General features: G+C 36.8%; 1 protein-coding gene across 2 annotated transcripts in view; it reads right to left on the reverse strand.

Moving 5' to 3' along the window:
* NYAP2 (neuronal tyrosine-phosphorylated phosphoinositide-3-kinase adaptor 2) overlaps nt 1-15,071 on the reverse strand; it is a 133,741-nt gene that overhangs the window by 37,842 nt on the left and 80,828 nt on the right. For both annotated transcript variants that reach the window (XM_034439380.3, XM_034439379.3), the window contains exon 4: nt 10,188-11,285. In XM_034439380.3, coding sequence (XP_034295271.2) covers nt 10,188-11,285 — 1,098 coding nt within the window. The remainder of the gene's footprint in view (nt 1-10,187; nt 11,286-15,071) is intronic.

The raw sequence follows: 15,071 nt of genomic DNA on the forward strand, positions 1-15,071 counted from the left end.
AAATGCTGTTCATTTAAGGTCATTGCTGTGCAGACATGCAGTTTGTCAACATTAGGACATTTAATATATTTACATGACAAACTTCCCTTCTCAGTTTATTTAAAAACTAATGAACCTACAAGAAAAAAGGCAGTCTGAATGAACTTGTAGTCCATCAATGTTTATTCTTTACCCACATGATATTGTGTAAAATATTGTACAAAATATTGTGCAATAAAATTGTGCAAAAACACAGCTTTAAAATCACCAATATTTTTCTAAACCTTTTAAAAAACCCGAGGAAGACATAAAATAGAGAAAATCATTTAGAGAACATTATTGTCTGTGTGTATAGTGATGAATTTGTTTCTTGATTTAATATTCTTTGATGAATGTGAAAAGATAATTTGTTTTTCCCAAAGTTGAAATCTCTTGCTTCACCTATATCCATATTTGTGATTTCTCTCCTTGAGGCCTTTTTGCTTTTAGTTTCATAAATTAAGTTTGATAATTTTTAACTGAGCAGCAAGCAATTAAGTACATCCAAGTACATCTATCCACATTCAGGACTTATCTCCCTATAGTTTTCATATTTTTCACTTCTATTCCAGAACTAGAATAACTAAAGTTACTTGTGAGTACTTGAAACACAAACCAATTTTCATCCATGACAATGCATCCATGTATTGCAGAATTTTTACAAATTCCAAAGGAGGAAAAAAACTGAAATAGAAGGAGATGAAATGAAATGAAGACCGCACCTCGATTGACTCAGAAATGGGACATTTTACAATAAGTCAATCCCGCATCAGACAAAAATTTTAAAAAGGCACTATCCCAAAAAGCAATGTCTCCCCTCAATTTTTTCTAGATGGACACAATACTAATGGGGTTTTTATTGCTAAATGGTAACAGCATTGAAAACCTGAATTCCCCATTGCAAGGGAAAAATATGATTCACCACAAAAGGAAAAAAGAAAAATGAAGACCATTTAGAAAAAATTCTGCAAACCAGTCTTACTTTTTTTTAATAGAAAAATTAAAATAGACTTTTTTTTTGGCAAAACATCTCTTAGTAAATTTTGACTTACTTCTGCACAATAACAGCAGGCAGATACATCAGAGCTGTGGGAATGCTTTATCTAAAATTCTTATTATTCAAATGAATATACTCTACCTGATTGATCTGGCACAAGCTTTCCAAGAAATTATTAACTGATATAATATTATTGTTATAAACTGCAGAACAGCTTTTTAGTAAGCAAACAAGGTATAATTGAAGCATCTCTAAATGAGGGCAATTCTCAGCTAGTCTTCTCCAAATAATCCACAGTGTATCAGATAACAGCACTTGTATTATTCATTTATCTTTCCCTGCTGTCTGTTATAAATCCAAATATATCAACACTCATTTTAGCAGAAAGCACTATTTTATGTGACGTTATATGTAGGCCAGTGTTTTAACTAGCTATACTTCCAAGCAATGCTGCTTCATAACAAGGTCAGCCTGTTTGAGTCTTCATCCTATCAGGCCAACCAATTCTTTAGCCCAGTGGTGAAATCCATTTTTTTTACCGGTTCTGTGGGCGTGGCTTGGTGGGCGTGGTGTAGCTTGGTGGGAGTGGCCTTGGTGGGTGTGGCAGGGGAAGGATACTGCAAAAACTCCATTTCCACCCCACTCCTGGGGGAAGGATACTGCAAAATCTCCATTCCCACCAGTTCTCTGAACTACTCAAAATTTCCACAACGGTTCTCTGAACTGCTCAAATTTTCCGCTACCGGTTCTCCAGAACCTGTAAGAACCTGTTGGATTTCACCCCTGCTTTAGCCTTATAAATTGTAAATCACCCCCCACCCCGCCGCCGCCCCACTCCATTCAGCTTATTAACTGAATGGTTCCTCAGCATTCTCTTGGGAATGAATTCATATAAGCATTTATTAAATGGCACATCACTGAATTTCTTAAATCATGGATTCTAGAATGGCAAAATAGCTGCTTCTGGGTCAATATCTTGATTTTTGTTTGCAAGTCTGTCTTTCCATTACAGTAATGTATTTGTGGTTGTTCTCAGATCATCGCTAAGGTCTAGCTATCTTGACTTCTTTGTGATTTTCTTTTAAAAGAATGATATTGTTAGCAACTATGCTTCTGGAAACCCCTTTTAAGGATTTCAACAGCTTTTAAACTCATTTTCCAAATAACTCATCGAGCTAGGAGATTCTTCTTATTGCTCTAAGAATTGAAGGGGGGAAAAAACCACTTTTTTGTTGTTTGATGGTCAGTTTTAGATTCCCTTAAAAATGAACTCCTTACATTATAGTCACTTTGCTTTATTGTTCTTGTTATTTCCACTTCTTCAGCTAAGTTTTAGCCACTGATTGTATCAAATATACCCATTGTATCAAATACACTCAAGTATAGCTGATTCTTTTGTGTCTTCTACCTTTTGAAGGAGAAAGTTGTCAACAAGGAGAGTCAGGAATTTCCTGGAAAGATAATCTATGCAGGTCATTTTTCCAAAGCAGATGTCAGGGTAAAGTCTTTCACTGTTACAATTTCATTTCTTTGTTAGAAATTGCATTATTTCTTGTGGGTAATGCAAAATGTGCATTATCCACATTTTCTCCTTGGTTAGGCAAGTAATCGGTGGCGAGGCTCAAGGTTGACTCAGCCTTCCATCCTTCTGAGGTGGGTAAAATGGGGACCCAAATTGTTGGGGACAACATGCTGACTCTGTAAAAACCACTTAGAGAGGGCTGTAAAGCACTGTGAAGTGGTATATAAGTGCTATTGCTATTGCTAATAATCAGTGGTGGGTTTCAAATTTTTTTAATACTGGTTCTGTGGGCGTGGCTTGGTGGGTGTGGCATGGCTTGGTGGGCATGGCTTGGTGGGCGTGGCAAGGGAAGGATACTGTAAAATCTCCATTCCCACCCCACTCCAGGGAAGGATAGTCTAAAATCTCCATTCCTTCCCCAATCCAGGGGAAGGTTTCTTCAAAATCCCCATTTCCTCCCGATCGGCTGGGACTCGGGAGGCATAGATGGGGGTGGGGTCAGTCAGAATTTTTACTACCGGTTCTCCAAACTACTCAAAATTTCTGCTACTGGTCTCCAGAACTGGTCAGAAGCTGCTGAAATCCACCTCTGTTAATAATAGACAACAACAACACTATTGCTTTTATTTGTTCCTTTACTTATTATATCCCAGATATTCTCAACAGCAATGCAAGTATAATCACTTGGATTTCTGGGTAAGAATCTAGTATATTTGCTATGAGTGTTAATTAAAATTAGAATGAAAACTTACCATTTGTGTTTCAAAGACCCGCACGCAAGCAGGGCAAAACAAGCCTCCAGTAGCTTCCTACTATGCTTTCCTGCTACCTAGATACTTTATATGTGGCGGCACTCAATCTTTGAATGGATTCTTAGATTTTCCTACTTCCTATTCCCTGCCATGTGCTATCCCAATGATGGTGAATGTTTTCGGCACCGAGTGCCAAAAAGGGAGTGTGTGCATGCACGTCTGGGCCTTAACCCAGAAGAGGAGCTGCCCAGGGCACATGTGCGTGCCCGAAAACGAACTTCCAGTTTTAGCTACTGAACTTCCGGTTTCAGCCAGCTACTCTTCTGGGTTTCTGGCACGCATGCATATGTGTGGCTGGCACGCATGTTCATGCAGGAAAATGGAAGACCAGCTCTTCTAGTTTTCGGCACTGCCACATGCAAAAAGGCCAGCTGATCATCATGCGTGCATGCACATCACAAATCCAAAAGAGGAACGGATGACGACACACGTGCCAGGTGGCACGGCTCCATGTGCCACTTTGTGCATGCATGCAATAGGTTCACCATCACGGTGCTATCCCATCTCTTCCCTCTTTATACACTAAACCAGCTGTGTCTGCTACTAACTCCGTCTTATCAGTCCACCATTATTTACATCAAGTAGCATACAGCCCCTGCTCAAAGAACTTAAGTGTACTTAAGTTGAATTGCCATTTTCTTATATCTACAATACATTATAAATGACCATTGTAATGGAATAACAAGAACAGCTCTTTCATATATAATGCAGTTTGATTATAATGTTGAGGAACGTTTGAATTTATTAGCAAATTGGCAAAGATCTACATAGCAGCTGCAAATCAAATTTGCAATTCAATAACACCCAGATGCATACATATTTAAGGAAAAATGCTGCTCTATAAACCGATAGCTAGTGCAATGGTGTGGCCATCAACATAGACTTAGTTTGGGGTCTCTTTGGTTCAGTTCTCTGCTATAATTCTGCACAGAATTATTTGGGTGAACTTGGATTAGTCAGGCTTTTTCAACCCAATCCAATGAAATAAAATTAGGGTTTTTTCAAGTCTTATCTGAAGCTGCCTCTTCACTACATAAAGATAGACAGTGAAAAGTAGAAAGCATTTCAAAAAGATTGGTGGAATTGGACCTATATCTTTGTGGGTGGGTATGCGACTTTTTTTACAGCATTGTTGGATTTATATAACTTCTGCTTACATTCTTTTCATTGCTTCCTTTTTATTGTTGTAAGCTCCTAGAGTAGCGCCATGGCAAGATAGATGGCAAATAAATATAACAAACAAATAAATGGCAAGAAACTATTAAAAAGGAGCATGTACTCATGGCTAAAGAAATATGAAAGCACCTAAGGACTTGGCCAGTTAAAGGCATTTTACCCAAGGAAATTTGAAGCTGATGCTGCCTAAAGATGATAGAGTACATTGACAGTGGAATCAGTTCCATTCAGCGCTTCTGTACTGTATGTGCTGAGCTTCTTCTTCATTGGATGGTGCAAGTTTTAACAACTGGCTAGATGAGTAGTTTAGACATTTATCAAAGCTCATTCTGGTTTAACAAAGTTTTTTTGCAGGGTATATTCGAATGATATGCCAGCTGATAGGCAGAATCCTTTTGCATCAGCTGATTACCTCAACATGTTATTGTTATTGTTATTGTTGTTATTGTTTGTAACCGTTTACAATGATTATTCCAGTGAAATCCTTAAATTACTTCGTAATGATTTTTCCAAATGTTTCTCTACAAGAATACTTGTAGATTTGTAGCTCTTTAGTTGTTGTTATTTTTTTGCTGGGGTGGGGGCAGGGAGGGACACTCATGATTTACTCCTAAATCAGGGATGACTATTAGGTCATCATATCTTTGAGGGTTGAGAACTGAGATATAAGTAACATCATCACTAATACAATGTATATCTTTTACATAAAGTATGTTTTCAATGATATAAATGGAAGACTGAAAGTCTTTCCTTTATATATGTAGCTACTCCTATCCATAAAATTGACAAAAATTAACATAAGAACTTATGCCAAAGCTAAAATATTCAGGCTAGAATTCTGAAAGAAAGGCCATAAGACCCCTTCCCTAAAATTCTAGTCTCTACAGGGAATTATTATTTGCAGACATTTTCCAATCAGTTGCTACTGCATAAGAAATAATGGAAACAGCTTAGCTAGTAAAATCCTCAGCTCATGTTTGCTCTTAATGCAGTAATGGAACAAGGTGAATGCATGAATAGAGAACCTGAGGGTCACAAGTACATGAATAGATGATTATGGCTTGGGGAAAGAGGAACTGGGGTGGGGGTTGTTAATGTACTAATTATGGCATAGGGTACTACATGTTACATTGAAATGCAAGCAAAACAATATTAATAGACATTGATAAGGTCATAGGAGACCTAAGAGATATTGGCTTAAGGTAGGTTTATGGAAAAGTACCTATAAAAACTGTTACAGGAGTGCTCTTTGCACAGACCTAATGGGCATGATCCCCCTGTGTCATTTTTCTGCGCAGAATAAAGCTTTTGCAAATCTCCAACTTGGTCTGTGGTTTATTGGGCATTGCACAGCGAACAGAACTATTTTCTGTAGTTCTGAACAATTTAATGAAGATAATCTTGGTTCCTGGTTTATGAGAGCCATTACATGATTGAAAGAATTAACAAATGAATACTAGTCCACACGTTTTCTGAATAGTTTTTATCCCAGATAAAATTGCATTCAACAATGAACTAAAGGGCCACTATCAGTGAGCAGTTGGACAGAATTACTTGATCTGTTGTGTGGATGTTTGGGTGGTTTAGGGGTAGAGAATTATGGTGAGTGGGAGTGTGTTTGGGGATTGTTATGTGTGTTGGACCTGGTCTTTGGGTGTTAAGTGAATTTCGTTGTATGGGTATACTGTGTATACACATACAATGACAATAAAATTATTTATTTATTTATTTATTTAGTCTATTTCAAATGTAGACTCTTCAGGCTCTCCTGTGTTCAGATAGTCAGGTTCACCAGAAAGAACCTTATAGGATGGTTCTTGATGGAGAATCTATTCATTTTTATCTCTGCTTGGTCAATGTATTTAGAACCTATACATTGGTTTATACTTATGAGCTACAATCATCCAGGTTTAGAATCCAGCTTAACCAATTAAACTGCATATTCAACACCAGCAGTTACTCTACTTCACTATGTTTTAGCTACCCTATGATTGCCTTTCATTCCTGAATGTTGTTAATAGTAATTGGATTGGGTGAATATTCCAGACTATAAGCACGGTATATAAACTAGGTTTTTGCCCATATACTTTTATAAGCCCAGTATATAAAATTGGAACTTTGATTATGCAAATTAGATAGGTCAGATCATGTCCCTAGGTCTTTAGGATTCTTTATTTGCTGTGAAATAAGCAGTCTTAAAACTTGTTTTTCAGGAAAAATAAGTATATAATGGCAAAATATATATTTTACTGTTTGAGTGGAGTGGAGTTCTTTTCTGTCTTAAAAAAAATGCATATGGAGACTGATGATTTTTAAAAAATGAATATAGGACCAAAGGAAAGTCTCATTTTAAATTAAATATCTGTTTATTTGGAGGTTTTTAAATTGTATGAGTTTTCTTAAAATAATTTTAAAATAATACATTGGATATTGCTGTAATATAAATTAGAACATATTTTATTAGCAATGGATTTGTGTTGTCCTATTAATAAAAACTATTTTCAGTAACATTTTCTGTCATATATACATCATCATTTCTTTGCTATCTCATTCTAATTATTCATAAATATTGTGATATGCTCCTTTTTTCTATCTCTCACTTTTACACATGCACACAAACACACAAATTGCTTTGTTATTATTCATTATTCTAAATCCAGATTTGATTGCATTCCACAAAATCACAAATCTGGTGTTGTTTTCTACTAATTATTGTGCATTTTAATCTCAAAACACACACACAAATGAAGAGTGGTTTTTTTTTACATGATGGACTGCAAGCTGCCAAGTTACTGTACAAAGATGAAATATTTTTCAGTGAAATATTTTTCAGTGACTCATTCTTTCAGTTGTCTCTCTCTTCTTGTACACTTCAGTATAAAATCACTAATTCCCACAGCACTATTCCAGCATTCCTGCCCAGCTCATGGTTGAGTGGGTTGAATGGATCTTAACATAATAACAGTTAAAATGGATCTAGGAGTTCTTCTAGTTCAACCCCTTGCTCAGGCAGGAAAACCTGTATCATTTCAGACAAATGATTGTTCAATCTCTTCTTAAAAACCTCCAGTGTTGGAGCACCCCCAACTTCTGGAGGCAAGCCATTCAACTAATTAATTGTTCCAACTGTTCAAAAATTTCTCCTTACTTCTTGGTTGGTTCTCTCCTTGATTAAGTGCCATCTATTTCTTCTTGTTCTGCCTTCTCCATCTTTTCATTAAACTAGACATATGCAATTGCTGCAACCATTCTTCATATGTTTTAACTTCTAGTCCCTTAATCATCTTTGTTGCTCTTCTGTGTACTCTTTCTAGAGTCTCAGTATCAACCAAAACTTGATGCGGTTTGATTTTGTGATAGGAAGAATAAATGATGGAATTAATCTATAACTAAATAAAAATATTCATATTTTATATATCAAAGTTACATGTTTCAATTTCTGCATTACCACTTAAAAAGAAAATAAGTAGTTGATGAGATGTAATAAACCTCGGTTAGAGGCATTAAAATAACAGTACTAAGCTAGGTCACCAAACTATCCCATATTGAATAGTGAGGCAACTTTCTATATTTACATACACTTCTACAAGTGTAAAGAACAGGAGTGAGAAATTTATAAAAGAAAAAGATGTGGCCTTATAACATATAAATCATCTAAAATGTGGATGCCCTTCTACAAAGAACACTAAAATGAACAGTTTATTGGGCTCAGCATGTTTTCTGTGCTATTTTTTTCTGTCCAAAAGACATACTTTATTGCTGGTTGCTTTTTAAACTACAGAATTAAAAAATAAACTCTCAAAAATATGTCTTGGCTCTACTGCCTTCAAGATGGCTCAAAGTCATTCATAAATGGTTTTATAGGATCTCCAGGGAATAGTATATCAGACATACTTACTTTGTAATACTATTAAAGACTTAGTGTTCAATTCCTATCTGCACTTTATTCATTTTTCCAACAATCTGTACCAGAACTCTCTCTGACATGGAGAAGATAATCAGAAACAATATAATACAAAAGACTGAGGTGCTTTTTATGTTTGCTGTGTTCTTTGTGTATTCCTGCTTTCTTTCAAATTAACTCTGCCCCCCACCCCAATCTAATCTGATTTTGAGGACAAAGACCTTCAAATCTAAAGAAGCAATTAAGCCCCAAGCCATTTAAGGATGCCAGTCCTTAAATTTATTTACTTATTTACTTTGCTAAAAAGCATCTTAAGATGCGATGGTTTCTTTTCATGGTTTCACTAAAGTCAAAGTTTAAAATTATATTTAAGCATTTTAAAACCGCAAGAAGAAAACAAGGAACGATGACAGTTGAGTAATGGTAACTCAGTACCTGCTTAATATTTCAAAACAGATCTGGCAGTCCTTCAAAAAAAAAAAATCCCTCTCTGCTTATAAATTAAGCTTCATGATTGATTAAATGTGTAGGGTCCTGCTGCTTTCTTTGATTTGCTTTGGATGACAATGTAAATCCACAGGAGCCAGGTTATGATGAAGATCACTTGCATAGATCACCCACACTTTGCTTTCAAAATCCCTGTCAGTATTAGGCGAATTGTGTGTGCGTGCATGCGTCTGTGTCTGCGTCTCTCTGTGAGTCTGTGTTTAAAAAAACAAACTTGGTTTGGAAACATTTTTTAATGTCTTCCAAATATTTTATTTGTATATATCTCATTCTTTTCCAAATTCTTTTTGTACTTGGATTTCATGTGTGGACATGCATTTATGGGATTCCCATTGATGTTGGCCATAATTTATACCATAGGTCAGTGATGGCAAACCTATGGCATGCGTGCCACAGGTGGCACATGTAGCCATATCGGTGGGCACGTGAGCTCAGCTCCTCTGGAGGGCCTCCGGGGAGTGGTCGGAAAGACCATTTTCGCCCTCCCCAGACTCCTAGAAAAGCTCTGGAGCCAGGGGAGAGAGAAAAACGGGCCTACTGGGGCATTGTGTGCCAGGAGCAGGTGGTGCGTGGGGGCGGGTGTCACACATGCATGTGCGGGGTGCATAGAATTATGGGTGTGGGTGCATGCACAACCCCTCCCCATGGTCACCCCACTCCTGGCATGCGATGGCCAAAAGGTTAGCCATCACTGCCATAGGTTGTGTGTTTTCTTGAAACTGACCTACAGTTGTTTGTAAATAATATATTATATCATTGTTCAGATATCATTGAAATAGATGATTTTTTTTTCAAATATTCACCATTTGATAATATATCAAATAATTGAAACTTTTTCATTTTAACATGAGCCAAATTATTTCATTGCTACTGAAATTCAGTAGGGGAATACTTGCATTAAGGGTGAACAAATTGCTGAATTTCTGTCAGTTTTAATTTATATCACACTCTAGTCCATTTTGGTTTATTATATATATATATATATATCCACATCTTATAAGAGAATACATAGCCATTGCCTTGTGAAGATTTACTTTAAACAACATTTTTTGCCTAATACTCTTAAACTTAGTTTGCAAAAATGTTTATATAGTATATCATGAATATTTTAAATCTATGAAACTTCTCTTCTGGACTATTAGAAATTCAGCTCATGTTAGAAAGGCATGTCAAAATATATGTAAGATATAAGTTTCACTGTTGGATGTTTCATAAAAAAATAATTATTTTAAAAGAATAGGTGACACTTACTTTCTGCAGGCTCTTTAGATTTTCTTCCACTGGAAGATTTCCTCAGTAAGCTTCGTCCTGAGGTAAAAAGGCTGGTTAATTCCTCCAGAGGACTAGTTGGTGTTCTAGAACGTGAAGTACTCTGTGATGATGACCCGTAGGTATTGACAGAGGCATTTACCATTTTCCCTCCTTCTTGCAATATGTTTCTGGCAGTAGAATGAGGCACTGATGGAGAACTTCTTGAGAGACTTCCTGAATGTACAGAATCATAAGGAGGAGGTCTTTTGAGACTTAAAGGAGTAAGTGACCGACCCATACTCACAGGAGAGGGAGAGGCTGAATGGCTTTTTGAATAGCCATGGGGAGACTGTGTTCTGTATAGGGTAGAAGGATGTGGAGGTGAAGAGGAGTGCCCTTGAGTAGTAGTTCCATGGGAAGCTGTCTGATCTTTCTCTAGTTTTTGATGACTTGGAGTATGAGGTGGCAGTGAGGATGGAGAAGCTCCACTTTGCTGTTTAATATAACACACATTTTCTAATACGGGAAGCTTTGTGACTTCCAAAGGTGTTAAAGGAGATTCGTCAGAATTTGGGGAACATTGTACTGGTGCAGGTGGGAATACCAAGAGCGGTGGTCTATGAGAAAGCAAATTTGGAAATGGTGGTGGGATATCACAAATCACACCTTTGGGAGTGGATGGCACTGAGGACTTGGTGAAATCAAGGTCAGGCACTGTGGGAGTAGCACACTGAGAGGAACAGCTATGATGGTCAAACTCACATGGACACTTTGAATCTTGGCCTCCATCCTCAAAGATGGGGTATTTCATTTCTTCATATACTGCCTCATTTTGATCTTCCTCGTCTTTTTTGAAGTCTCTTAATATATTTCCAACCATTTCAATATAAACTGGCTCTTCTTCCTCTGTATCTAGAGCAGGACTGCTGACTTGGGTCAAAGAAGCATCTCTACTTAGCACAGACTTTATGGAGCCATGCTTTTTGATATACGTTTCATCAAAAGATGCACTTAGTTGAGTGTTTGGATTCCGCTTTGGCTTTGGGGGAGGAACCTTCTTTGTGTATTCATCACTGTGAGGCCTTGGCTTGGTGGATACTATAAGGCAAAGACAATACACATTAATCAGAAAATTAATAAAAACATTGTGTATTTTCAAAATACTTGTTGGAAAATGCCTATTCTGTTTTGATGATTGATCTTTTATGTAAGTTCTCCAGAACTATTTTGTGTGCTGAAAGTTATATTTAATGAAACATAGTGGAAATAACTCACCAAGTTCACTGATTGCTTAGATGTGGCAATGTTTAATCAAAAATGATATTGTCTGTTCATACTTTATGAACATAAGACTACTCATATGGTATCATCCAAACATCTAATCCAGAATTCTTTTCTATGCTGAACAAGGAATGGAAAGAGTACATGCACTTAAGATCAAATCTGGCTCTTGCCAATTTTTTCCCCTGTGGCATCTTACTCACCTCCAACTCCCCCTCCTCCCATAATGATTTAAAGTTCTTGTTAAGAACTGGACAACACAAAAACCTTACAAAATGATGTTGTTGTCTTGTTATTCGAATTATTCCATTTTTTTCTCAATAAGGCACAGTGAACATCATTAACATGTGCCTAAATAGCCTTTTTTTACCGAAGTGAATGCAATTTTATCTGTGGAATGACCTAATTGTACATGTTATTTTTCAAATATTTCCAAATCTATTCCACTCATAACCTATGTTAATGGGCTAAATTAGTATCTAAATCTCCATAGACATGTAGAACATCACCTTTTCTCCTATGCAAAATATATGGAAAAGACAGATGACTTTTTTATGTGAGTCTAAAGTATGGTGATTTTCAACTACTGGACTCAGCCAAGACTTATTTTATGCCCAAACTAATCAGATAAGTGGGCAATTAGTATGCATTCAACTTCCACAGGTTTGGATTTCATGAAATGGAAATTAAAGCAATCTTATGCAGAATTTGATATAAGATGGATGACTACATAAATGTAAGAAAGAAAGAAAGAAAGAAAGAAAGAAAGAAAGAAAGAAAGAAAGAAAGGAAGGAAGGAAGGAAGGAAGGAAGGAAGGAAGGAAGGAAGGAAGGAAAGAAAAAGAAAGAAAGAAAGAAAGAAAGAAAGAAAGAAAGAAAGAAAGAAAACTTAAATGCTGTCTGAAACACATTTCCAGTTCATGGAGTTTTCTATACTATGCCATAAACAGCATGGATTAATAAATAAGCTTTCTTTAGATGTCACATGCCTCCTTCTAAGAAAGATTGTATGAAATGACCTTCAGGTTTATCCAAATCTGCACCTCTCCATTCTTTGAAAAGGTCCTTCCTTTCTTTAGCTCCCCTCAGCTTGCCATTTAAGCATTATGTTAAATGCTTTATAGCATGTTGAAGATAGAATGGTTTGAAATGCACTGTGGTAGCACCTGGCATTTTCTCACCTGGTGTACAATGTCATTTTATGCCACACACAGAAAATGCAATACAATCAGTAGCATAAAGGTTAATTGATTGTACCCGCATGCTTAATATAGAAGATCACTGAATAAAATAAACATTCTTCCTTCATATCACGTTACCAGACTAATTTTCCTTTTCTGAATGAATATATGAAGACCTTTCATTAAACAAAACAAAACAAAAAGAAAAATGCCCCTCTTTTCTTCTAGGGAGACTGGGGTATAAATATTTTATAATTTATTTTAAAAGATCTGTGATATTCTTTTGCTGTTGTTAAAGCTCTATAGGAATAGTAATATTAGGAAGAACAGAGGGAAAGCAAAAAGAAGGACAAGGGAGCACTTCTTATTTGGAAAAATGTGGTCACAAGCTAATGAGAAGGGAAATTGGGGCATTGCCCCAAAAAGGAGCTTTAAAAAGACAGATATCTTAAAAAGAGAGGAAGAAAGTACTTAATCTTCTGGGATGAACTTGCCTTCTGATTCCTATTTTCTCAAGGACCCCTTCCTTTTCCGCTTGGGGATTATGTTAGTTGAGATATCAAAAATTGTTTGGCTTGTCTTGGAATAATTCTTCCTGAAGAAATATGTACGGCGCTTTGGTTCCAAAATTCAGTATTCCTTGAGTTGAGTCTAACAGAGATGGACGAAGGATCTGATTTGAGGACTAAGGTTGGCGAAGGATCTGATTTGAGGACTAAGGCTGGTAAACATAGAATGTTTTAAAAAAATGCTCCTAAATTAGTTGGGGTATCCCAATAAGATATTCACAGGGGCTGTACATCTGTAAAAAAAATCGGTGTATCGCTGCACTCCTAAATTGAAATAGGACACAGCAATACTATCAATATGTTGGTGATACAGATCTTTACATCTCAAACCCAAACCAAACTGGAGGTACTATGATCCTTTGCCCCAAGAATAGTTCTCCATTTTTTGAAGTGAAGAATGAAGAATTTATCAGGTAATGTTTCTCAGTTGCACCCCAACCCAATAGCAATCTTATGAGCAGTATTCTGGAAACAGATAAATTGGAACTGTTCTGAAAGGCATTGGAGGATTGGAGTTGCTGCTCTCTATTTGCTATTTTTGCATTATTTATTATTCTTGCTTTAATATTTGATTTTCATTACTATGGTATTTTCTTCATACATTGTTGCATGTTTAAACTGTGTAGCTTACAGCAGTATATAAATGAAACAAACAAAGGACTACAGCAATTCTGCACACAACAATCATGGTAAAAATTATGAAATGTTACTGACATAAGTAAGCAATCAAGAGCCACGGTGGCGCACTGTTTAGAATTCAGTACTGGAGGCTACTTCTGCTGATCACTGGCTGCCAGCAGTTTAGCAGATCGAATCTCACCAGGCTCAAGGTTGACTCAGCCTTCCATCCTTCTGAGGGGGGTAAAATGAGGGCTCAGATTGTTGGGGGCAATAGGCTGACTCTGTAAAGCGCTTAGAGAGGGCTGTAAAACACTGTGAAGCGGTATATATTGTAAGTCTAAGTGTTATTGCTATTGCTATTCTGCACATTTCTGAAAACTTTTAGCATGAATGGTTCAAATGTGTATATGAGACACCCTGTATGTGTCTCTTTGTAGGATATTTAGTGTCCTATTGGCAATGGAATGGAGAGTTAGCAATCTCTTTGACTGAGAAAAACTTACAATGTTGTGTTAATACTTTGACATTTCTGTCAAGGGCAATATTCTTTCTGTGCTAGCACATAAACTCCCACGAATAACCCACCCTAGTCAATAGCCATGTTTAATGATAAGTCACACTCTCCATGGTTTTCTTTTAGATATAGAAACCTATCCAAGATGATTCCTGCCAAATTACAGCAAGAATCTGTTGAGTGAAGAATAAACATAAATAAGTCAATAGCCACCCCTGCACTAACATGTTTGCAAAACACCAATTTTTCATGATAGGGAATGTGGTGGCTCAGTGGCTAAGATGCTGAGCTTGTCGATTGAAAGATCGACAGTTCAGCAGTTCGAATCCCTAGTGCTGCATAATGGGGTGAGCTCCCATTACTTGTCCCAGCTTCTGCCAACCTAGCAGTTTGAAAGCACTGTTTAAAAAATGCAAGTAGAAAAATAGGGGCTACCTTTGGTGGGAAGGTAACAGCGTTCCCTGCACCTTTGGCATTTAGTCATGCCGACCACATGACCACGGAGATGTTTTGGGACAGTGCTGGCTCTTTGGCTTTGAAATGGAAATGAGCGCCACCCCCTATAGTCGGGAAGGACTAGCACATATGCTTGAGGGGAACCTTTACCTTTAAGTACATATTTTCTACATTCATATATAGACCATATATCTGAAATAAATGCCCCTTTCTTCCAACTATACAAAAACAATACTGAGTTCATATTATTTTCTTGCAATAC

This window comes from Pantherophis guttatus, chromosome 6, assembly GCF_059756535.1.
Source record: "Pantherophis guttatus breed Tessera chromosome 6, ASM5975653v1, whole genome shotgun sequence".
NCBI lineage: Eukaryota > Metazoa > Chordata > Lepidosauria > Squamata > Colubridae > Pantherophis > Pantherophis guttatus.